Source organism: Gopherus evgoodei, chromosome 5, assembly GCF_007399415.2.
Source record: "Gopherus evgoodei ecotype Sinaloan lineage chromosome 5, rGopEvg1_v1.p, whole genome shotgun sequence".
In the NCBI taxonomy this organism is placed as follows: Eukaryota; Metazoa; Chordata; order Testudines; family Testudinidae; genus Gopherus; species Gopherus evgoodei.
In genome coordinates this window covers 7,986,753-8,012,449 of record NC_044326.1, presented here as the reverse complement: position 1 = coordinate 8,012,449, position 25,697 = coordinate 7,986,753, and the positions used below count along the sequence as shown (strand labels likewise).

Below are 25,697 nucleotides of genomic sequence, written 5' to 3'. Positions count from 1 at the left end.
GCCAAGTTATAGCCTGAAAGGATGCAGGTGTACATCATAGGCAGTTGCACGGGTCGTGGTGGGAAGAGGGAAAGATACAAAATTAAACTTGACAGGAGGCCAAGAACTCTTAGTTGCCTGAATGTAACTGGAGAGAGAGACAATGTATTTGCATGGTCAAGGGCTGGATGAGCACTGGGCATGGAACCCTCTTGAGTTTAGACGCTCTGCAGAATTTATCACATCTGTAGGCTTAAGCACATCATGATTTCAGTGCATAAAGCTTTCTACAAATGCAGTGAAGTGAACCAAAGGCTTCCTCTACCTGAAATACCAGTCAGATAATCATCTTCCTCTGGATATAGAAGTTCATTAACATCTATTTAGTTTTTAATGCATAGTTTGGATTTTTCTCCAGATGATCATTCCAGGGTTCATCTGACTCCCATCGAAGGTGTCCCGGATTCTGATTACATTAACGCCTCCTTCATTAATGTAAGTTCCTGCATGGGCTTTGTTACTGATTTGGTTTGAACGGTGCCTGGTCCTATGATGGCCTGTTTCACATGGAGTGAGGCTAGCCATTAGGCGTGTGCCTTATGTGGAGTGTGGCTATGGTCAGCAAAGGGACTGCTGAGATATGGCCCCTTGATACTGCCTCTCTCTCTTCCTGTGACTCATGTCTGCCTAGTTCACTGGCCAAGAGTTGTTATGCTGTTGTCAGTGCTGTAGTGTCAATACACCTGTGGGAGAGGGAGCTGTGTTCTGTTCTGCCTCATACATCCACAAAGGGAATGTGGTCTTAGAGCAAGGGGCTGAGACCCAACACCACTGTTCCTTGCTCTGCCACTGGTGTGCTGTGACACCTTGGTCACGTCTCTCTGTGCCTTTGTTTCCCCATCAATAACACCTAACTCACTGGGATGTTGTAGAGCTTAGCTTTCATGTTTGGATAAAGGGCTTGTGGTCATCCTGGTTGAAAGACAAATTTTAAGTGAAGGTGAAAAACCATTGGAACAAACTCCCCAAGGAAGTGGTGGATTCTCCATCTTTGATGTCTTCAAATCAAGACTCGATGCCTTTCTGAAAGACCCCGATTTAGTCAAGCACCAAGTACTGGGCTCAGTGCAGAGGTAAATAAATGAGTGTCGTTCTCTGGACTGTGTTATACGGGAAGTCAGACTAGATGAGCTCATGGTTCCATCTGGCATTTAAAATCTATACATTACTGAGGACCCAGTCCTGCAATCCCTCCATGATCAGAGCTCCCTCTGTAGCCAGTGGGAGCCATGCAGCCAAACGACTTCCAGGATTGGGAACAAAGTGGACTTGCAGGATTGACCAGCTGAATTCTGCTTACAGCACCTTTGGGCCTGCTCTGCTCCCATTAGAGTCAATGGGAGTTTTGCTTTTGACTCAGAAGGGATAAGGAGATGGTGGTTTTTGCTAGTGAAACATGGTGATGTGAATAGAAAAAACAGTTTGATTTTCAGATGTCAGGTTGAGTTTGCAGTGCCATTTCCTCAACAGAGATCTATTTTGATGCGTGAAATGTGTCCCTTTCTGTGACAGGTTATTGAGTGAGTGGTTAATCCAGAGTCTCATCTATAGAGTTACTCCCAGAGCTCAGTTTCCTTTTAAATAAACAATAAAGCATAATCATTGCACAAATGAGTGTTACTAGAGAGAAGAGAGGTGATCTTGTGCGTAGAACACTGGCCTGGGACTCAGGAAATTTTGGCTCAGTTGCTCTCTGCCACTGACTTCCTGTGTCACCTTGGGCAATTCACTTAATCTGTGGCTCAGTTTCCCATCTGTATAATTGCACTAACAATACTTTTTCTCCTAGTGTTTGTCTGTTTGGATGGTAGATATTTCAGGGAAGTGATTGTTTTACAATGTATATGTACAGCACCTAGCACAACAGAGCCCCAAATCATTTGGGACCTATTGGTGCTAATGTAATGCAGATAATTAATAGTAGCAATAATAACTATTAAGAGAAGCAATATGTACTCCATGTATTTTAAAAGGAGTATTAATGCACCAAAAGAAAAGCAAGGTGAGCCAGGAATTAAATCCATTTTATTCTCTCCAAAATACAAATTGGCATCAACAAGAAAAGCAAAGAACCCTTTTTAAACGCTCTAGCCAGGAGCCTGCAGGGTGTCTGCTGACTTGTGTGGGTGCTGAGTGGTGCTCAGACTGTGGTACCTGAGCTCACCAGTAAGGTTATCACACATCACGATGTCTGTGCTTTGGGGGAAATTCCTTACTTCAGGCCCTTTGATGGGCAAATTCAATGACTCCGCAGATTATACAAGGCCAGACTGCGCTTCCTTCAGGGAGGGGATCCTCTGGTCATGGTTCTTGCCTGGCTCGGGCACTGTTTCTCTGATCAGAGCCTGCTGGGCCCATGCTGATGGATTTGGGAATTAGACTGGTTGTTGGGAAGAGTTTGCAGGTCAGCAGTGGAGTAAGAGAACGTCAGCTCAGTTTATTAACCACTTGGCAACACGTCATGATTCTTGGTCTCCCTTACACTTCACCCATCATGGGACTGAAACTATCTCTGGAGTGCAACACAGCAACTGCTTTTTAACAGCTTGCAGCTGGACGAGAAGCAAATGAAGAACACCATATCCAATTGAAACTGCATTATGATTGCTGCTAATGGGGAAAGATTTCCTTCAACTCTGAGGGCTGGGATTAACAGGTCACTCTGCAGCACTAATATGAGGTTCCTCTTGTATGGATGCTATCAAGTTGCCAGGGTCAGCAGAGTTGAGAGAGCGATGTTGTGTGGTCTCAAAACGCACAGTGAAGGGAATCCTTGTATGTTTGCTGATGTGAACCCAGGGCACAGTGCTCCAGGGAGAGGGAGGCTGAGGTGCACCCAGCTTTGTCTTGGAGGAAGGCTGCTCTTTCATTGTGGTGTTCCTTTCTCTTTTTGTGTGTCTGCAGGGGTACCAAGAAAAAAACAAGTTTATTGCTGCACAAGGTAAAATCTCTAGTCTGCTCTGGTTACTGTGTCAAGCTGATGGGGGGTAATTCTTCCCTGATCTATGAAATTGTGAAATTTTACTTGAGGTTCAACAGCCCTGGACCCACCATCTTCATCAAAATCCAGGGAGTCTGAGATGGAAATGTAGGAAATGCCATAGTATGGACAAATTGTAAGCCCACGTACAAGTTCAGTGCTGGATGTGTCAAAGGAAAGCATCGAACACCAGGAACCTATCTCTGCAATACTGGATCTTAGGGAGGAAGTCAAGGCAGTTCCTTCCTGACCTTAGCTGGTGTTCAGCTTCTGCCCTGAAGCACGAGGATCATGGGTACTTACAACCTCATGTTCCTGCCAGTGTAACTTCCAGGCTGTTGTGATTCATATAGGCCTGTAACCCTTTCTGGAAATGGTGTAAGTATTGGACTCAATCAAATCTCGTAATAAAAGCACAGGAGTCTACTAATGTGAAAACAGTTTCAGGCTTATTTGGTCTAATCTCCACTCCTTTTGTACATCAGTAGGCTGTGGTGTATCATTAAAATGTGGTGCATCAACAGAGAAAAACTTAGTTGCAACGTTCACTTTGGCGAGACTTTTCCTTCATGGCAGGGGGAGGAGTGTTAGATACTAACAGGTGGGCGAGTTTCTCAAATCTTGGCAAACCTTTCCTGTCTCCCATCCCCACAAGCCAGTCCAGAGTGGGGTTGTGCACGATCTGTACCTCTCAGGCACTGGTGGATTTGCAGCATTGTATGTGGTACTAACCACTCTGCTGCATACCCAGCAGACTGTGGCCTTAAAGTCATGGGAGGAACATGCCAGTAAAGGAGGAGGCTCTGGTGGTGTACAGTGTGTAGCAGCTCCTACCCTACCCTACCCCTCCTTATCCCTGCTACTGGCATAGGGGGCTTCCTACTCGCTGCTGATCACCACCTGCTGTAACAACCCCATGGGCCGGTGGCAACTGTTGTAACTTGGAGAAGTTTTACAGCTAAGTAATATTAGAGGATGGGCCTGTCATCCAGCCAGCCCAGCATAAGGGATGGCAATGCCTGTGCTGTGTGTTGCGCAGCCATAGCCTGGGGTTTGGGTCAGGATGTTTAGGTACAGTTCAGCAGCTTGTCTTGTCTCTTATGAGAGTGCCCTGCAAATCCACAAATATTCTCTTTACAGCCGCAGATATCCGCATCCGCAGACCATTTTGGCAGATCGGATGCGGATATACATTTTGTATCCGTACAGGGCTCTACTAATGAGTACCAAATTTGAGGAAGACCTTGCAGTTAAAGCACAGGCCTGGCAATCAGGACTCCCAGGTTCTGTTTCTGGCTCTGCCACAGATCCCCTGTGTGACCTTGGGCAAGTCATTTTATTCCTCTGTGCCTCAGTTTCCCCCTCACATTTATCTTAGCTTGCATTGCTACAAATGTCATTACTGGTCATAAAATGTATCCAGTCCCTTAGTGGGGAAAAAGTGGAAAACCTATTACATTGCTGCACAGCCATTACCATCTCTGTTTGGGCATAAGCTTTCGTGGGTTAGACCCACTTCACTAACACGGCTACCACTCTGAAACCTATTACCAATTCTGTATGTGCCTCTCCGTGCTGGTTTTTACTAGGAGAAAATCTGGCACTGGCTGGATGACATGCCCTTCCAGCGCATAATACCTGTGTTTGATTTTTGTCTTTTTAGGACCAAAAGAAGAAACAGTAAATGATTTCTGGAGAATGATTTGGGAGCAGAACACAGCGACAATCGTCATGGTGACTAATCTGAAAGAGAGAAAAGAGGTGAATGTCAGGGAATACTACCCACATGGACACTTTAACCTGCTGTGATGGTGAATGGAGGCATGGGGAATTCATGGGCTTGCCACACCCTGGACAAGCACATAAAAACTGGGCAGCTAGGCAAGCGGTTACTTCACTTGTATGTGCCCATTGGAACAAAGCCCCTAGAAGGGCTATCTGTGAGATGGAACATGGGACTTCTGGATCTAAAAGCATAAGCCTCTACGGCTTGCACTAAAAGACCCCATCCATTAGCCTGCAGACAGTAGTAAACTTGAACACTTATATAAGACCCAGCCACTAGAGAGGGACAAAGAGCTTGAGGGACATTAGCTTGAGTTATCCGTGTGTTGGGGTCTGCAGATATAATTGATACATCAGCTGCTGCACATTTCTCCATAGCTCCCCTGCCCTTAACAGAGGTGATGAACATGCACTCCACACACAAGGAAACAAACAGAGCCTGTACTGCTCCCATTGAAGCTATTGGACAAACTCACCCTTGTCTTCAACAGGAACAGGATAGGGGACCAGATCTTCAGCTGGTGTAAAACAGCATAACTCCACTGACTTCTGTAGAGCCAATTTATACCAGCTAAGGATCTGATCCAGTGTGTTTTATTTTTGTTACAATTCTGCTGTAAACTCATAGTTCCCAGTTCTCCACTGTGTTACTGCAGTGTCACTGCTGGGCTCCTTGAGGAATTGGTCTAATCCAAGATGGGAATTCCCAGGTTCTTTTACCGGGCTCATCCTTGGGTCTCTAGACACTGGGTTTTCATAGATTCCAAGACCAGAAGGAACCACTGTGATCCTCTAGTCTGACCTCTTGCATAACAGAGGCCAGAGAACTTCCCTGAAATAATTCCTTGCCTTGCTTTTGTCATTTCTCTCCAGTGCAAATGTGCTCAATACTGGCCAGATCAGGGCTGCTGGACTTATGGAAACATCCGGGTGTCTGTGGAAGATGTGACTGTCTTGGTTGACTATACAGTGCGAAAGTTCTGCATTCAACAGGTACCATGGTTCACTTACTTTCCATCACAGAAAGCAGGAGAGAATTAAGATGTTCCCGCCTGTAGCGAGGATTGTCTGACTCACTACAAAGCCCCAAACTTTCACAGTGCCCCCTAGGGGCACAGGTTGGGATGGTTTGTGTGCCTCTTTGAAGGACGCAGTCATGGTAAAAATTATACACTTTAAAAAAAATAGTTCTTCCTGTGTTGTTAGTTGCACCCTGAGTTTTGAGAGTGAAATAACTAGAATCCTCACTCCGTTTTCACCATAGCTTTTTGCATTTAACTCAGCTTAGTTATTTAAGGCCACCTCCTCAGCTGGTGTAAATCTGCATCGCTCTGTTGGAGCAATTGGAGATACACTGATTTACACCAGCTGAGGATGGGCCAGTGTTGCTTTAATAGTTAGCGTACACAGTTTTGCATGTGCAGTTACCACAGTTGCATGTGGAAGTGAGGCAAGTGCGGGCCTGAATGGGTCAGTAAGGGCCTAAATTCCCCCTTGTGCCTGCCGTTTCCCAGTGTACACACACACTGCTACAGTCGTACACTTGCTTGTGTATTTTTGCACTTGGGCCCTCACCCTCTGTTGCGGAGCACGTGGCCGTGTGCGCTTAGCAAAATGTTAGACATCTTGAGTGGAGCGGAGATGGACTTCAAAGCTGCAGTTATTTCTCCCCTCTATTTCTGCGGTCTCACTTGCCATAGAATCTGAGCACCTCAGGATCACTACTGGAGTGTATGCTCACAATCCCCTAGTGGGGCAGGGCAGTGCTATTATGAGGAACTGAGGCAACTTGTCCAGTGTCACACAAGTAGTCTGTGGCAGAGCTGGGAATTGATCTTGGATCTCCTGAGTCCCAGTCCAGTGCATTGACCATTGGCTCATCCTTTCTGTGCTTGGCGCCTCTCTCCCCTTTATACAGTTAGGACAGGGGTTAACAGGGCAGCTGTGAAACATTTACAGTGGAATTGAAACAGTGAAAACATGCCCCATTACAAATCCAAGTCCCGCTAAGTGAGCTACTCCTGAGAATGCTGGGTCACTCTGTGCCCTCAGGTTGTGTAGGAGTGAAGTGCAGCAGCTTTGGCCTGGTTTGATTCAGCTTGAAACACAAAGTGAAATTCCTGGGGTGGTAGCCAAGCAGCCAGAAGGGTTCCTGACCACCCCAGACGTCGGCTTCTGGGTTTGGAGTCTCCACTGGCACCACCTTACAGGACAATTGCAGGCTCTAAAAAGCCTTAGAGGAATTGTGAGGCCCATCTAGTTTCTGCCCCCTCCCTCAGTAAACACCAGGAGATGCAGAAGAGATTGGCCTACCTCCATGGACTTCAGTGTAGCTGAGACTTTGGTCCTAGGACTTTAGAAACGCTAAGGTAAAAGCTAAGCAGTTCCTTGAGATTTCATAGCCTTGGAGTTTGGGGCACTAGTAGGATGCAATACCTGATTTTCAGCCATCAGGCCTTTGGAACCAACCCTGAATCCCAAAATAGCCTTCAAACCCCCTGAACTTTAGGGCTGCTTGAACCCTGGACTGGAAGCCCCTCTCTGCTCTCAGTTTCTGGGGGAAGGTAATGAAGCTGAGTGTCTGACAGTAACCAAAGCATGTAATGTCCCCACAGGTAGGTGATGTCACAAACAAAAAGCCTCAGCGCCTGGTGACCCAGTTCCACTTCACCAGCTGGCCTGACTTTGGGGTCCCCTTCACCCCTATTGGGATGCTGAAGTTCCTAAAGAAGGTGAAGACGTGTAACCCCCAGTATGCAGGAGCGATTGTCGTTCACTGCAGGTGAGTCCAGGGCCATGTCTCCCAGAGAGCCCTCCCTCCTCCTCCTCCTCCATGTATCTCTGCCTGACTGCTCTTGAGGGCTACCTGGAAAAACCTGTTCTATCTCCTGCGGAAGGTTGGCAGGGGCAGGCAGAGGGGGTCCTGGCTGCCTGACGCTGGATTCACTGCATGAGTGCAAGCAACAGCCATAGACACACACAAATCACATGCACGGGGAGCTGGGACTAGAGCCCTGTCCTTTCACCTCCAAAAGCACAGGCCTCACCTGAGTCATGGTGACCAAAGAAGATTGCCTGTGACTAGCAGGAGTAGTAGTAACAGCTCACTTGGCTGCTCTGTGGACCCAGCGGCTGGGGGTAATATCACAGCAGGCTGTAACAATCCTGCATTTGAGATTTGTGCGTTGACCCTTACTGGAGTGGATCCCAGACACGGCAATGAGCTCCAGGCTCTCTCTGTACCTGGAATAACAAAGAGGTGGCAGAGCTTGCCTGGGGTAATTTCCACCAAATTTGCATGCCCACCCCTGGTTCCAGAGCACTGCCAGGGAGGCTGGGACCCAGCCAGCCAGGCATCTTGACTTGTTGAGGGTCATGGTGGCAAGTGAATGGCAGAACCAGCAGTTGGACCCAGCTCTCCTGACTCACATTCCCCTGCTCTGGCCATGAGAAAATGCTCCCTGTAATGCCATTCACTTCTGTAGCCCCTTTCATCCTTCACAAACTATAAGGACCCAGCAAAACTGCTATGCAGCCACCTCTAGAGGAGTGTGGCAGCCAGCGTAACAGGGTGAGCTAGAGAAGATTTGATTGAGGATGTTGGGCCTCTTGCATGCCAAATCCCTCCCTTCCCCCCCCCCACGCGCACACACAAACACACTGTAGTGCATGGTACTTAATGTGTCTCCCTCAGGCTTCCTGACAGGACTCAAATTTGCAACTCCAAGGAGTCTGCATGAGTTCGAGCTAGTTCGAGAATCCACCCTGAGCCTCTCCAGCTCTATATACATGTCCATGAAAAGTTCCCACAAGCCTGACCTTTGCTTGGGCTCATCTCCCCCTTGATACATTGAGAGTGGAGCACTGAGAACAGGAACCCAAAGCGTGGCCAGCGCCCAAGAGAGGAGTGACAGAGCTGGGCTCTGGCCTGTCAGAGTGACTGGCTGCCATGGGCCCAGCCCTGTAGGCTGAGAGGAAGCTGGGGGCAAAGGACAGTCAGGCAACGGCCACAGGCAGCACATCAAGACACTACCCGTCAGAATTGACTCCAGGGTTCACTGTAGCCTGCTCTGTGCTCCCATGTATTCGGAGTCCCAGGAGGTGGAGTTGTCTAGAATTCTAGAGTCTAGAAATGTCTCTTAGCTGTAGCCTTTGGACCCAAGAACAGCCTCTGCCGTAGTTGGGTGCGAGTTCGAGCTCCCTTCTTCTTTCTTGTCAGGAATGGATTGAGCTGCCTGCTGTCTAGGGTGAGTTGTTGTAGCCTCTTGGCTCTTTCTGGTGCTTTGTGCAGCAGTTAACTTTCCCTGAGCAGGCGTGGGGCAGTGGAAGGGGCCGTACTCCAATGACGGCTGCACTGACTGCTTGTTCCTCTGGTGTTACAGCGCCGGGGTAGGACGCACAGGCACTTTTATCGTCATTGATGCCATGCTGGACATGATGCATGCAGAGAGGAAGGTGGACGTGTACGGTTTCGTGAGCCGGATCCGGGCTCAGCGCTGCCAGATGGTACAGACCGATGTAAGTCCACTCCAAGGAGCTGGAGAGGCGCTCTGTGACACTGGGCACTTACATAGCACTTCCCACGCTCGGAACACTGCAGACAGATGCTAATCAGTTGCAGTCTCCCCTGTGAGGTGGGTCAGTCTCACCTCCATTTTACAGAAGGGGCACTGAGGCACAGACAGATGAGGCGATTTACCCAAGGGAACACAGCAAGTAGGTGGTAGAGGCAGACCTACTGGCTCCCAGAACCTCCATTCATTCCTCCAGACCATGGCACTTTCCAGCTTCCCCCTATTACTATAGCATGGCTGATAACACTGCCCCCTGTAGCAGTGGTGCACAAACTTCTCCAGTCGTGCCCCCTTTACCAGTAATGGAATCTGCCTGTGTTCCCCTTCCCCCCATTACTACACAGCCAAGGCTTCCTCAGCAGTAGGCTGCTTCCTCCTCGCAGCCAGGCTGCACTGCTAAGGCAGGGCCAATACCTGCCCCTCCCTCATCAGGTTTTCAGGGTGGGGGGAAGGCACGTCGCTGGGGTGAAGGCTGCTGGGAGCGGAACTAGGTGCAGCACAAGCCGCCTGACATCGCTGCTTGTCCTCCCAAACATCCCTCTGCACCCCCCTAGGGGGCACGCCCCACAGTTTCGATGCCACTCTTATATAGCACCCTTCGTGCAAGGATCCCCAAGCCCTTTGCAAACCTTAACTAAGCCTGTGTTGCAGGCAGGTATCACCATCCCTGTTTTACAGACAGTGACACTGAGGCACAGTGAGGGCAAGGCCAATATTCTGAAAAGTAGCCTCTGATTTGGGATGCACCAGTGTTTGGGAGTCCAGCTCTGAACATTCAGTAGCAGCAACCATGCTCAGCCATTTAAACAGAGCATGTGGCCTTTCCCATTCTCCATGGACAAGGGAAGTCCTGTTGCTCCAGCTGAGCCTGCGTGCGAACATCAGTGCTCTCCAGGCAGCCAGGAGCTTCCTCTCTGAGCCACTCTTCATGGTTCCATGCATACTAGGTCTGCCCTTGTTCCCCCACCCTGTTTCCTTCAGCCATGAGCATCTCCTGATCTGCCAGCCCATGGCCCCGCTCTGCAGCTGGTCACTGAGAACATGTTATAAGAGTTTCATCCTCTCCCAGTTCCCGTTGATTTCAGTGTGTCCAGTGGTTGTGCTGATGTTGGTGCCTGGACTTTGGGCTTTCACCCTTTCCACACATGCTGTCCTAGAGTGCGCTCAGTTTGAAGACAGAGCTGAATGGGTTCAGAGCATGGTACGGAAGCTGCCATCTCTCCCTATAACCTCTCCCTTCCCTTTCAGATGCAATATGTGTTTATATACCAAGCACTTCTGGAGCACTATCTGTATGGAGACACAGAGCTAGAAGTGACCTCGCTGGAGACCCACCTCCAGAAAATCTACAACAAAGTGCCCGGGACCAGCAGCAACGGGCTAGAGGAGGAGTTCAAGGTGGGTTTGCCAAAACCATGGTGGCTCAGTGCCCTTGTGAAGAGAGACCAGGACAGGGGTCTCATGAAAGTTGCATCCAATCCCATCCTGAGCCAGCAGGTTCTCCAGAGAGAGTGATAGCCAGACTCGACAAAATGCTAGGCAGTACCTGCAGAGGGAACAGCCCTCCACTGGCACCAAGAGGCTGGATGATCTGTTTGTTCCTTAAATATCTAATAAAAGGGGGCCCTTAGTTCCAAGGTCCTTTCCCCAGCAGGAACATTTCACTGGAGTGTGTTTGTAGTAACCAGTGCAGTTTCCCTGTAAGTGACACCTGGAAGCCAGCTGGTTTGAGGGTTTGGAGGAGTCCTGTAGGGGAGTGCTAACCCAAAGATTAGGGAAAGCAGCTGTCAGAAGCATGGCCTGGGACTCCTGACACGAGGGAGTCCTTCAAAGCCAAAGCGCTCTCTGATTCTTAACATGAGCCCCTGCCTTCCCACTGCTGGTTCCCAGCTCAACAGCCAGGACTTAATAGGAGGAGGCAGGGCTGGGGACTGGGTACAGTAGAGTGGGTTCTCTCTGTCTAGCCACTCTTAATGTCCCCATCACTGTAGTGTCTGTCTTGTAGAGATCAGCAGTAGGGAGCTGTTACTATCCCTGTCTGACAGATGGGTCATCGGGGCACACAGAGATGAAGTGACTGGCCCAAAGCCACGTTGGGAATCTTTAGCAGAGCCAGGAATTGAGCCAGGTCTCCTGAGCATCCTTATGAGAGTACAGAAGGGGAGGGGGCGTATCTCTGACAGCTCCATTTCAGACTATAGTGTGCACAGCTGCATACGATGAGATACAGGCCATGGCATCATGCAGAAACCCACTTCAAGGCTCATTATTTAAAGGAGGGGAGGGATGGCCTAGCATAACAGTGGTGAAAGCGTGCGCTCCCTCTTCTGGTGCATATCCCAGAGGCTGGGAACTGCTGGCTTGAGGCAGTTCACTCAGATTTGGCAGTTGGCTCGGGTTGGCACAGGGCCGGGGCAAGTGTACTGGTGTGGGGCATTTTGACTGTTATGGTCTTAGCTTCTTTTGGTCATTTGAAAGTTGTCGGTTGATTTTATTGTCCCTCATGCAGAAACTAACTTCAATCAAAATCCAGAATGACAAGATGCGAACAGGCAACTTGCCGGCAAACATGAAGAAAAACAGGGTGCTTCAAATAATTCCATGTGAGTTTTTCTTTCATCCTGCCCAGGGCAAAGACACACTCAGAGGACAAATGAATAAATATAGAGGGTCAGTCCTTTGGGAGGACAAGAGGCATCAGCAACTGTGGAGGAGGTGGCTCTCGCACCAACAGTAGTTTGTGAAGGGGATGGGGAGGAACCATTGTGAGTGGAGGGAGCAGAGTGGTCAGCATAAGATGAAAACAAATGAGATAATTTTGAAGTGGATCTTGAAATGAATTGGGAGCCAGTGGAGGCATCTGAGCATTGAGGCTGTAGCTGGGCTTACCCAGTCTGGCTTTGGGCCCTGCCTTTGCCTCAGTTTCCCCTTCTCCAGTTTAGAAAACTTCACACTGCAGATGTTTTTTCAATAATTCTCCCCTTTTGGGAGTCTGATCTATTAAAAAAGTTGAAAACTTCCCCCAGCCTTCCTAGCTGGCTCATACCCTTAGTGGAGGGCTCTTAGACATGTCCCTGCCAAGGCTTTGCTCTAGCAGGCTGGCTCCCCACTCTCCAGCCCCTTGGCCCCTTGCCTGGAAGCTAAGGGGCCTGGAACTGTACAGAGCAGCTCTTCTGCTCCTTTGAGAGTCTCTTTAAACTCTCCCTCACTGAGTTCACACTGCCTTTTACATCTTCTATATAACTGGTTCTGAGTCATCTGCTTTGATCACGTGACCTCTGTGTTCATTCCCTCCACCTGGGGAGATGGGTAAAGCCTGGCTGTCAGGGCCAGCTCACTCTGTGGCAGGGCATGTGCTCACGCTTCTTGGTGTTTGTGAGAAGCTGGGCAGTAGCATGCAGACTAGAAGAGATGGCTCACTGCACAGTACAAAGTAGCCTGCCCAGGAGATCGTAGAAGATTAGGCTTGGAAGAGACCTCAGGACGTCTAGTCCAACCCCCTGCTCAAAGCAGGGCCAACCCCAACTAAATCACCCCATGGTAGTCACTGGGGGAAAGTGCTGTCTTGAACTGGTATGGCAGGTGGATGAATATTTGCTGTGTTCATGCTAAAGGAAGCAGACCATGCTGGACAATGTCCATTCCCAGTATGGTTTAGGAACGGAGCTGGTCAACATTTGAGATTTCTGGTTCATGAGAAATTTTGATATTTCAGAATTTGAGTACCACTATTCCTTTTTTTCTGTGAAAATTTCTGACCAGCTCTATTCCTAAATAGTTTCGCCCAAGGCACAAACACTTCTCACTCTGCTTTAGTGTGTCGTTAACACTGATTTATCTGTCCAAGAGCCCCAGGGTCTCCATTACTATCCGTTATCCTAGCCCCCCACAATCTTTAATGAATGTAGCCACACAACACACCTGTGAGGTACGAAAATGCTGTTATCTCCAATATATAGATGGGAACTGAAGTACAGAGGAAGTAAGTGACTTACCCAGGGTCACACTGGGAAACTGGGATACAGCATGGAACTGAATGGACGTCTCCCAAGTCCCAGGCTAGCTCCCTGTTCACCGAGCCATCCTTCATCTCAGTTGTCTCAATCTGATGGCACCCTTGGGGCTGCATTAACTTTCATCCTAAGGTTGATCCCTGAGTAGCAAATGTCTGTGTTTTGAAAGTGATCCCCAAAACTCCAACCTGCTTGTCTGGCTTCTATTTTAGATGAGTTCAATCGAGTAATCATTCCAGTGAAGAGAGGTGAAGAGAACACAGACTATGTCAATGCGTCCTTTATTGATGTAAGTTCTTGTTTCCTGTTCATACTCTAACCATGGACTTTACAACCTGCAGCCAATAACCTCCACTTCACATGGCCAGGATGGGCCTAGTCTTGAAATGCTTGCTTTTTAGTGTGTTGGGGGTTTTTTTATTGTATTTAGAGCTGATGGAAGGTGCTAGGCTGACTGGGGATTGGAGTCCCCTGATAACATGTACAGCTCAGACAGAAGCAGCGTGAGCTTCCATCCTGACTCACCATGACCTGACGAGACACATCTCAGCGTGATTTCAGTCTCAACAGCCCCGTTAGGGTCCTCCACTGAGCCCCCCCAACAAGTCTGATAGTGACTCTAGTGATGTGGATAACTGTCTGCTAGGCATAGAACTGGGACTACAAGCTCCTTTCATTTGGCCATTGAACATCCATCAGACAATACAATGTAATAATAATACACAGATCTTAAAGTGCTTGACAAAAGCAGATCAGCCTCATTATCCTCAGACTGGAGTAAATGAGGCAAAGAGGTAAAGTGATCTACTCACCCAGGGCTAGATTGCACAGCCCTTGCTGACAGGTAGTCTTGGTGTCAGTAGGAAAGCTCTCATTAGCATTCATCTTCCTGCAATCCACCCAAGAGTGAGTAAGTGCTGCAGGACCCAGGTCTTTTGACACCCAATCCTGTCTCCGACCCCCAGATGACAGTTGCTCCCGAAGGCAAGTCATTTTTGATTATGACTGTCCTGGGCTAGATTCAAACCAGTGACAGAGGGGAAAGAGACTGAATCCCATTCATAACACCCTGAGCTATCTATCCCCCTGCAATATAATTTTCTAATGAGTATCATCCATAATGAGTGGGTCCCGCTATGCTGATCTGTCATTACATTCTGACTCTATCTGTTTCAAACAGAGCGCAGTATAAGCAGCCTGTCTGGCATCCCAGCCCTGTTTGTTTGTCATGGATTTAGGTCAGAAAGCCCTTGATGTGGTGTAGGCAGCTTTGTTGAGAATTCAGTTTCCTGCCTCTACTGAACTTTGCTTGACTGACATGCTCCAAATGACTAAGCATCTTTGTGTTCTCACTGCAAACTCTAATGAAAAAGAACAGAAACCTTGACTGTCAGAAGGAGGAATGTTTCTTGGTTGTGGAACAGCAGTTGTCACCTTGTACTGGAGTTTGCAGTGTAGGCCTGGTTTTGCTCCTCTCTGTTTAAAATCCACAGTAAAAGCTACATCGTTAAAACTGGTAGGTTAGGTCTGGGCCCAGCGTAAAATTTTCTACAAAATTTGAACTGACTCAAACAAGGGATTCCTGAATTATTACATCCTAAAAGCGGGTGTTCTCCGTGGTCCAAAGAGGCTTCTAATGTTTTGGTCATTTCGTGGTGGTGGTTTTTTGCCTCTCTGTAGCAAAAACAAAAACTGCAAAGAGGAGAAAAACTCTTGAGTTTGTTTGGCAGCCCTGGCAGTGAGCTAGTGCCTAGGACCAGTATTTAGCTGACTAAAGCCTAATTTCCAAAGACATCAGCTTTTTAATTTGGACCATTACTGTGGATTGTTGGCTGTGCTTAGCTAAGCACAGCCTCGCCGAAGATGTGAGCTTTCCTCTACAGAAGCAGTGCAGTCTGGTCCTGATTTAACTATATTGTGTTAGACACCAAGTTAGTTAATTTGGTGTCATCCCCTTGTGTGGACACTTTTAAAATAGAATCTGAGTGTTCATACAAGTGACCAGCAGCTGTTTAACTACATCAGTTTCTAAATCAGTATAGTTAAATCTGAACCATTTTCTTTTGTAGACAAGACCTAAGTCTATAGTCCTTAGCTCTGTCTCTGCATAGTACAGATTTGATGTCACTGCATCACTGTGAAGGCTTCTTACTATAATAAAGACACATTTCTACCAAAAGCCTCATCAGCCCCCTGAGAAGCTCGTTAAGGACTGGCAGACCTACCAAGGTTCCTAGGGACTTGGAGTGTCCCCAGTTAGTCCTCTGAGGCTGGGTGGGGTTCTCTTTCATGCAGACCTGGGTGGGTCCACAGGAAGTGAGAAGGATGCCAATATGATTCCTCCAAGTCCCCTGTGCAGTCCATTCCACATCCGCCTGCAGCCTTCCTCAGGTCTGCAGGAGCCAGGCTCTCTTCCTACCACTGCTGGGACTGAGTGAGTCAGGACCACAGACCCTGCCCCCATTCCTGTCGACCTCTATATGCCTCAGTCTTCGCCCACCTGCAAAATGAGGACAGGCACACCTGCCTCACAATGAGGCTGGGCAGCTCAGTGAGGGTTTGTCAGGCAGTTAGAGATCCACAGGTGGAAGGTACATGAGAAATAGGACAATTGTGTGGTGCAGAAAGCTGGATGTGATGAGTCATAGGTGAAAAGTGGGCCTGGGAAGGCTGAATGCATTGGAATTAAAGCTACTTTGGGGTCAGAATTAATGCTAAAAAACAAGGCTCCCCAGGAAGGGGGAATGTTTTGACTGTCTAAGTAATGGCCTGTAGTGTGAGTCCTCACCATAGAGCATGACAGAGGCAGCAACCTATGAGGCATAACAGAGCTGAGTGATGGCAGAGCAAGAGCTGCTGCCATCTTGACTTTTTACATTTGGATAATGGAACGAAAGGGCAGCCTCCAAATACGTCAAGGGTATAGGTGCCAGAAGGGGAAAGCAATTACTTATGTGATAAGCCAGAGTGATGGGGTTATGTGATAATAGGGGAGATTGGAATGTGGTGTATTGCCATATGGAACAAACAGTCTCCCTGTGGTGGAAGCCTCATCACCTGGGACATTTAAAACAGGTCTGCGCACCCCCTGTCTGACCCTGTACTGGCAGGGAGGGTATAAAGGGCCATTTCTGTCTCTAACTCTTGTGAGTCTATCTGCTGCGAAAATGATAAAAAAAAAAAAAACATGCGCTACACAGCAGAAGATCTATACCAAGTAATTTGTACAAGAAGTTGTTCAAACGTCCAACTTCTGAATGAAAAGGAAATGGGATCATAGAAGTTAGAGATTAGAAAGGTTTGTTGCAGCACTGATCCCCTTCCCTGCCTGTGCAGAAGACAGCCAAGTTCACAAGCCTTGGGCAAACAAGGACCAAGTTTTTCAACTGGCACAAGGAAGGGATTTCAGGTTCTGGTTGGTCTGGGGAGAGAAATGGGAGACTCTGAGCTTTGGTGCGTTTTCCTCCTGAAACCAAGCCAAACACATTGGTTTCATATGAGCTGTGCTTTGGAGCCTGTGATCCACCCACAGAACTCTCCCAGTGAGTTCCCACCCAGTTCCTCAGTCTGGTGCCCACTGTCACCAGCCCAGCACACTTCTTGTCCATTTATGGATGAACTTTTCCAAGTGGCTGGGAGGGAGCTCATTGCAGCTTAGCTCTGTGTCAGGTAAAACAGCTGCTGCTGCAGATGCTGACAGCACTGGGGTGATATACAGTCTGCATGCAGTTCTGCCGTCCCAACAACCATGGCTTGAAATTGCAGGGTTATCGCCAGAAGGACTCATACATTGCTAGCCAGGGCCCTCTTCAACACACAATAGAGGATTTTTGGAGGATGATCTGGGAGTGGAAATCCTGCTCTATAGTTATGTTAACAGAGCTGGAAGAGAGAGGCCAGGTAAGTGCCTGGGATTAACTAATCCTGCAGCTGGTGGGAAAGCAACATCATTATGACTCCATCTCTGGTGGGAAAATCAGTGCAAGACCCTACAGCCCCTTGACGGCCCTATAACTTGTACCCAACAGATCCCAAATTATGTAACTATTTAACACTCATGCACCCAACCTTCTCTGGAGAACCTCGTGCTGCAGCCCAACTTCTAGTTTTACCCCCAAAGAATCCACGTGCTTACAGACACAGTATAAATTTCAGACGTGGAGGGGATGGGACAAGGACCCAAGACATTCCGTTCCCAAAACACCTCTTGAGCTAAATGGCCATTCACTAGTTACTGTCTGTGCGCTGGCCAACGGAGAGCAACATCGCTCATGCACAAACCTAGAGAGCAGCTCCTAATTCCGCTCCAAACCTCTGATCCCATGACTGGCCTACCGAGGCCTCCTCATAACAGACCCCTCAGGCCAGGATGGGGAGGAGGGGATTTCATGCTGCCACAATGGAGGTTTCTCACCTTGTCACCTCTCTCATGCTTTCTCAGGAGAAATGTGCCCAGTACTGGCCTTCTGATGGCTCTGTGTCCTATGGAGACATCACCATGGAGCTGAAAAAAGAGGAGGAATGTGAGAGCTACACAGTGCGGGACCTGCTAGTAACAAACACCAGGGTAGGAGTCTCTCTTCCTCACCATGGAAGGCAGCTCTGGGATCTCTGGGCATTTGCTGTAGTTAACCCCTGGTTCTGTCTGTAGGTGCCCTGCTTCCTCTTGCTCCTGCGGCCCTGTCCCAAATCTGATTCTGCCCCTTTCTCCTGGCCCCTCCTCAGCTTCATGCCCTTCCACAATTGCCCCAAAATGACACTTCCACTGTCAGTTCCCTCCCTCTTCATCCCACTCCCTGCACACTGCTGTCCTCTCCCCTTCCTTGTTGTTAACCCCTCCTCTCCCACTGACTTCAGGTCATGCCTCCCCCACTGCAGGGCTCCCTTCCCCCACCAGAAACTGTTATCCACTCCCTGCCCCCCACCTCCCTGCTGCCATCCAACCCATACTCTTTCCTCTGCTGGTTCCCTTCTGGGCCACCCAAACCCTCCCTGGTTTCCAGTTCCCAACTTTGTCCCCCAGGGCATGCCCCCACCGACCGACTCCCTGGCACACTGCCACTGGTCCTATTGGGCATCTGCTTCTAATCATTCTCTTCTAACCTTTCTTCCCAAGCCCTTGCAACAGTCTGTTTCCAACTATGGACCTGAACATAGGTTGGTCCAGTGGAGTGAAGTTGTCATTGTTTTTCTCCTGCAAGGAAAACAAGAGCCGGCAGATTCGACAGTTCCATTTCCATGGCTGGCCGGAAGTTGGAATCCCTAGTGATGGGAAAGGAATGATCAATATCATTGCAGCCGTGCAGAAACAGCAGCAGCAGTCTGGGAACCATCCAATCACTGTGCACTGCAGGTACAGCCCTGTCAGGGCAAGGGACTGGACACAGCTGGTCTAGGGCCAGCATTGCTCTGGTCTTGGGTAACTGTGATAGATCTGCAAGCCAGTGAAAGGGACTGGGCTGGTGACCGACGTCCTCAGCCCACTGATCAGGGGCAGCACAGACAGCTGTGGTGCAAACTTCCCTCACGCTGTCCCAGCCAACGTGCCTCAACTTGGAGCTGGAAGGGTCCAGGAGTAATTCTGTCACCAGGCCCGATTCAGTCCTTGGCGTCTCTTTCTCCTTGGCTGGGACAGTTGATTTGGGGCGGGGGGTTTGATGTGGAGAAATTGGGAACTGGTCTGAGACTATTCAGCTCATGTTATATGGTATCCAAACCCTCTTCACCATCTGACTAGCTCTTTGACCTCCTAATTCTGGCCAGACATGAGCTGGTGCCCAGGAGAGGAGGGAACAATGGATAGTTAGTCAGATGGGATGCTTCACATGAAAACAACTTTCTATAAGTGGTGGTTAAACTAAAAGCACAAAGGAGACTGTTCAAGATGTTCCCATTCCCCAGCATTTCCTTCCCACTTCCTGAGTTGGAGCATCCATGCAGCCAAATGAACGTGCTTTGTACTGATGTTCACTTTCTCTGTGCTCTTCTGTTTATCTCTTTGCCAGTGCCGGGGCAGGAAGAACAGGAACCTTCTGTGCACTGAGCACTGTCCTAGAAAGGGTTAAAGCTGAGGGGATTCTGGATGTCTTTCAGACAGTGAAGAGTTTAAGATTACAGAGGCCGCATATGGTGCAGACACTGGTAGGCACAATTTCACTACCTAGCTCCCTTCATGCCTTAACAGATCTCAGCTGAGATGTGCCTGAAAATTTTCCTTCCTCGCAACCAAGTTTTTTGAGTGGAAATTTCCCTAGTTAAAATAATCCTAATAGTGGGGAGAAGGAAGATCCTCTCCCCTACCCTTTCCTCCTAACAATCTTAGTTCTATAGGGAGGGAGAACTGTGCTAGGAATAAGGAGACCTGATTCTGTTTGACACTACCACTGACTTTCTTTTTCACCATGGGAAGTTACTTACAGATAGAAGTGCCAAACATCCATAGCTTCTGCCGAGCTGTGAATACTCAGCACCTTTGAAAAGCAGGCCACTAGCCTCTTCATGACTCAGTTTTGCCCATCTGTACTATGGGAATAATGGTGCTTCACCCTTCTCTTGTAAAGTACTCTGAGAGATGCTGTTGAAATTGTTTTGATACAAGACAGGAGGGGACCACTATGATTATCTAGCCTGACCCCTTCATAACACAGGCCATACGTGAAAAGTACCTTTCCTTATCTAATGCTTTGCTTTTCCTCTCCCAAACACTGCAGGAACAGTACGAATTCTGCTACAAGGTGGTGCAGGAATACATTGACGCCTTCTCAGACTACGCTAACTTCAAGTGAAAAAACAAAAAGAAACAAATGACAGAAGAGTTGCCTTCTTTAATATTTTGTAATATTCTGTTTGTTAATATACCCCCCAGAATATGTGTATATATCTTAACTGTTTTAGAGATTGGTACCATAGGCTTCATATTAGCTGGAGATTTTATATGTAGCAAAAAGTGTTAGCGCGGATACTGTTGGCTCCTTTTTTTCCAATGTTTTATTGGGGAATTAAATAGCGTGATGTTTGGATTAATATTGTCAATCCATCTCTCTGCTGGAGAGTTGATATAGGCTGTTTTGTTTGTAAATCTTTTTTTTTTCCCTGAGGGAGTAAAGCCTTTTTAAAAATAATAGTATTCCGGATCTCATCTAAAAGCACAAGCTTTTCCGAACCTGTGAGGAAATGGTTTCACATTTTCCTGCTGTTCTGCTCTTAAAAGAAAGAAAGGAAGAAAGAAAAAAAAGCTTATTCTGTATATATCCTAGTTTTTGTATAAAAAGAGAAAAAGCAAAAGTTTCTTTCTCCAGGACTAAATAAGTCTGTGTCACCAACTGAAAATGGTAAATAGACTTTAAATGGCAACAACAGTTGAGATTTCAACCAGAAAAAAAAGGATTTTTGCTCCCTAAAGGAAACTTCCCGGTATGTGTGCCAGATTTCAGATTGGTTTTATCTGCCTCTCAGTCACAGCCTTGTCTGGCACTTATTGGCAGGCAGCATGGTAGGTCGTTTAGATGTCTAGCTGAACTGCAAGTGCAGTCAGGTACGTGGATGGCCTTACCTGCTCCTGCGATTAACAAAGGCCATTGAAATCCTCTGGCTCTCTGTCTGTCTGTCCGTCTGTGTTCATCAGTGAGCAGCTTTGTTGTTGTTAGTATTAAGATTCATTTCTCTCTCTCTGAAGGCAAAGCCAAATGTTTCACTCTAGCCTTGTGTACTCCGGGAGTTTGTCATTGGTGTCCAGCAAGTGGTGTAGCTTCACCAGCACAGATGCTTTGTATAGACAGGCAAAGCCTCTAAAAGTCACTGTTTGTACCTCTGCCTGAAACTGGGGTTAAGCTACACTTGTGCAAATCATGACTTCTCGCAGCTTTGCCTGTCTGTGTGGGGAATGTGCACTGGCACAGCTCCACCAGTGGCTGCAGCTGGGGCAAATCCCCAGTGTAGACAAGGGCTTGGAGTGTGTTCTGCCATGAGAGCCGTGTTTACTTCATGCTTGTCTTACAACTGCCAAGGGTGTTTGTTGCCCCATGTCAGTTATGGGTTGCCCAACCCAGTTTCCTTTATGCTTGGAGGCAGGAGTGCCATGTGCCTGCTAGCTGTCAACGTATCAAGAGTCTCCATGGCCAAAAAATGTGTTTTCATTTTGCTCCTTTTCATTTCTGTGGTCAGAAGGAATGAGGGAAAGAGAGTGAGGAGGGGCCCTTCTTTCAGTCAGTCTCTTCTAGGTGCTGGTGCCATGGTTTGGAGAGAAGATGTGGCACCATAACAATCCAAACTCCAGCCAGCCATTGATTGTCCCTCAGACATCAAGTGCGATCAGTTCCCCTGGTACATCTCTTCCTTCTCTCCACACCCTGTGAATGGTCCTTTAGCAGCTCCTGGGCTAGACTTTCCTCTCATAACAGTATAACTACAATGGGAGCCAAGGATTTACACAGAAGTCATACTGGTGGGAGTAAGGTCAGAATCAGGCCTGGTGGGGGGTTCTGCCAAGGATAGTATAGGTCCACAGGCCCAATTCTGTATTTCCTTAGCACTGAAATGAAAATTAAAATAGAGGAGTTGATCGTTGTAGCATTCAGGGAGGCAGCACTACTAATAAAAGATACCAGAAGAAGGTCTCTGGTATCATCCTTAAATAAAGATCCTGTTTGCCTGAGTTAATTGTGGAAGATGAGGTGTCTTCTCAGCCCTCCTGTGGGGGAGTTCACACACTCCTCTCCATCCCAGGTTAGTTGTGCAAGGGAAAAATATCAAAAAATCAGGTTCTTCTAGAGGAGGGTTCTTTTGTTTGGGAAAGGGGTTTTATTTTTACTTTCTACACTGAATGTGATACTGTTGAAAGTGCCAGCTGAACAGGCTTGGGGATCCATCCCCTAAGAGTGTAGGCTTGCTCTAGCTAAATACACATAGAAATAGTCTGTCTTCACACACACACACACACACACACACACACACACACACACACACACACACACACACACACACACACACACACACACACACACACACACACACACACACACACACACACACACACACACACACACACACACACACACACACACACACACGGAATACCCCACCAGTTTGCCTCAGTCCTTACCTGAAGGGATTCTGAGGGTAAGAGGAGATTTCAGTCTCCAGGGCTTGTTCACATTGGTCTCTCTACAGAGACAGCCTGCAAAGGCCTCCATTTTGCACTCTGATCCACGCAGTTGGACCCTTATGCCCATGCAGAGTCCTGCGGATGTCAGTAGGGCTCTGCATGGCTCTGCCCCAGGAAAGCATGTAAGCCAGCACACACAAACACTGTCCCAGATGGGGATGCTTTCCTGAGTCAGGGCCTGTACATACACAGGCCTGCCTGCAGGATCAGAGGCTAAAAGCTCCAGTTGGTGCCAAGAATGGTGACATGGATACCTGTCCTCTAGGAGCTAGTCTGAAACCAAGGAGACTTGTTGGTTTTTGATGGAAAGGAGGCACCAAGAATGTATCACACTTCACAAATAGTAAGAAGATAAATAGATCCATAATGTTTAAGGCCAGAAGGGAATAGGCCATAGAATTTCACCCAGTGATTTTGACATCAAGTGCACAGTAACTTGTAGCTAAGCTAGATTATTAGATCTTCAAGAAAGACATTCAATTTTGAGCTAGACTTCAAGTGATGGACACCACATCCCAGCCAGAGCAGAGATGATGGATAAAGCAAGGAGCCTATTCTCCTTTATAGCAACACTCACTCTTAACTGAAAACCATGGAAAATATTTCCCCTTTAAGGCTTGTTCTGCCCAGGCTGAGCCCTCCCACAGCCACATGACATTATTTGCAGTTTATGTAGCCTCAATCCTATAAATTTACATGTATGAGTAATTTTACTCAAATGAGTAAGGTTATTCCCATACTTAAATGTTTGCAGGACCATGTGATGGTCTCCTAAAAGTTTTCAATTAACCTTCCTTTGAATATGAAATTTTTTCCTGGGTTTTGTGGCTTTTATTGTAGACAAATCTTAAAACTTTTAAGACATCTTAAAACTTCTGCCCTTTTTGAAGGAAGGGTGTAGGTAGCTTATTTCCTCTTTCTAAATATGGCGTTGGTTTGGCTCACTCGTTGGTTCTCTCTAGAAGAGAGTTCTGAAGTGTATCTGTGTTTAAATGCTAGATAGACCTTTTCTGTGTGTGTCTGAAGAGTTTTTTGAATGAATCCTGTTTTTGAGCTCCAAGATTGTAGTTGAGAGAAGAAAGCAGTTGAACTGTTCTTAAAGGAAGATGCAGTGTAATGTCTGACCTATTCTAATTTACAATGGAAGTTGAATTACAACTTGATCTCAAGGGTCTAAAATATAGGAAGTAGCATGAACAATCAAAGCCCGCTCTCTGTAGTCAGACTGAGTAGGGCTGAGACAAAGCCATTGGAATGCATGACTAAACAGAAGACTTTCCCAGCTCCTGAATTAACCAATAGAATGCATCTTCCCTATGCATTCAAGTGCCAAGCCGATCCTCTGGGTCCTCAGCTGCAGCCGGGAAAGAATCAAGGCAACAGCAGCCCTGCTTGAGAGACGCCAGCACCATTCATACTTGTTATTTCGAAGGTACTTCTGCTATTCACAGTTTTATTTTAAGGCTTCTCAATGAGATGTTTACTAACAAATACCAGTGAGAGATTCTCAACAGGGGCTATGGTGTGGACTCCCTTGGAATTCGAGTACCCGTGTACCTGCCGGGGGGGCCAGTCCAGCTAATCGAATTATGTTCCTGTAGGGAGCTCCTTATATCCTGGCCGCCTCTAGTCTAGTCTGTGTAGATCCTTATACTGCCCTCTTCACTGTAGTATCAGAGCACATTCCAGTGGCTCATTAAGCTCTGTGACTGACATCTGCCATGTGAGCGTTGTTCCTTTCTCTGTCCTCTCCAGAGTCCAGCAATGCCAGTTCAACGCATGGTTTTATTTCAGCAGGGATATTGCCTGCAAAAAAGGGGCTTGGTTTCCCCCAATAAGGAGCCTGCTTTCTACCACCTCCCCTCAATAGGCGAGTCACGTTGGAGTTGTAGCCAAAGAAATGGAGCCTCATTCAGCAAGGCTGATATTTGGATTTTACTTTGTACTGGACCCAGGTGCCCTCTGCTTCAAGAGGTGAGGAAGTCCTGTCTTGGAATTTGAGCACATATTGTCTCCTTTACCTTGGTGAGTATAGGGGCCAGTAGGATCCCTGTCTAGGGGCCAGGCATGGTGCCTCCACACCATCAAACTCCTCTCTGCCTGCACTCTGAGGAAGCCCTCCCAGTAGCCTGGCGACCTTCACCAAGGGAGAAGAGAGCCCACCACCGGCAGTGAATGCTGGCTCAGCACTGAATGCTACAGCACATTCCTACATGCTGTGGAGCCCCACCACCATCAGCACCTAAGAGGAACGGTCCCTGTCAGCATGGCTTTGGTGGAGCTGTACTACATGGGTCCCCAGAGCCCAGGAAGAGGCGCTGGTCTTGCAGCAGGTCCCCCAAGATCTGTAAGGCTTGGGGGCTGAATTCCTTGCTTCTCTCATCAAGGGAAATATTTCCTCTGGTGGAAGAACAGGAAGGAAACTCCACAAGGGAATTGAGAACTTTACATTTTAGAACATAATGGTCATACTGGGTAAGACCAAAGGTCCATCTAGCCCAGTCTCCTGTCTTCCGACAGTGGCCAATGCCAGGTGCCCCAGAGGGAATGAACAGAACAGGCAATCATGAAGTGATCCATCCCCTGTCACCCATTCTCAGCTTCTGTCAAACAGAGACTAGGGACACCATCCCTGCCCATCCTGGCTAATAGCCACAGATGGACCTAACCTCCATGAATTTATCTAGTTCTTTTTTGAACCCTGTTATAGTCTTGGCCTTCACAACATCCTCTGGCAAGGAGTTCCACAGGTCGACTATGCGTTGTGTGAAAAAATACTTCCTTTCCTTTGTTTTAAATCTGCTGCCTATTAATTTCATTGGGTGACCCCCCAGTTCTTGTGTTATGAGGAGTAAATAACACTTCCGTATTTACTTTCTCCGCACCAGTCTTGATTTTCTAGACCTCTATCATATCCCCCTTAGTTGTCTCTTTCCAAGCTGAAAAGTCCCAGTCTTATTAATCTCGCCTCAAACGGCAGCCATTCCATGTCCCTAGTCATTTTTTGTTGTCCTTTTCTGAACCCTTTCCAAGTCCAATATATTTCTTTTCAGATGGAGCAACCACATCTGTACGCAGTATTCAAGACGTGGGTATACCATGGGTTTATATAGAGGCAATATGATATTTTTTGTCTTATTATC

At 47.7% G+C, this 25,697-nt stretch overlaps 1 protein-coding gene and 1 long non-coding RNA gene across 4 annotated transcripts in view; one reads left to right on the top strand and one right to left on the bottom strand.

Annotated features, from left to right (window-relative positions):
- Positions 1-22,044, top strand: part of PTPRA (protein tyrosine phosphatase receptor type A) — a 244,648-nt gene extending 222,604 nt beyond the window's left edge. For all 3 annotated transcript variants that reach the window (XM_030563062.1, XM_030563064.1, XM_030563063.1), the window contains 14 exons: positions 398-474; positions 2,944-2,980; positions 4,683-4,780; positions 5,678-5,797; positions 7,420-7,586; positions 9,187-9,322; positions 10,627-10,776; positions 11,888-11,981; positions 13,604-13,680; positions 17,157-17,291; positions 17,833-17,958; positions 18,593-18,744; positions 19,397-19,532; positions 20,102-22,044. In XM_030563062.1, coding sequence (XP_030418922.1) covers positions 398-474; positions 2,944-2,980; positions 4,683-4,780; positions 5,678-5,797; positions 7,420-7,586; positions 9,187-9,322; positions 10,627-10,776; positions 11,888-11,981; positions 13,604-13,680; positions 17,157-17,291; positions 17,833-17,958; positions 18,593-18,744; positions 19,397-19,532; positions 20,102-20,176 — 1,580 coding nt within the window. In that variant the 3' untranslated portion in view covers positions 20,177-22,044. The remainder of the gene's footprint in view (positions 1-397; positions 475-2,943; positions 2,981-4,682; positions 4,781-5,677; positions 5,798-7,419; positions 7,587-9,186; positions 9,323-10,626; positions 10,777-11,887; positions 11,982-13,603; positions 13,681-17,156; positions 17,292-17,832; positions 17,959-18,592; positions 18,745-19,396; positions 19,533-20,101) is intronic.
- Positions 2,045-4,736, bottom strand: LOC115651837. Its single transcript, XR_004000462.1, has 2 exons — positions 4,658-4,736; positions 2,045-2,937 (listed from the first exon to the last, which is right to left on the bottom strand). It is a non-coding gene; the product is annotated as an uncharacterized LOC115651837 (long non-coding RNA).
- Positions 22,045-25,697: the final 3,653 nt, after the last annotated feature.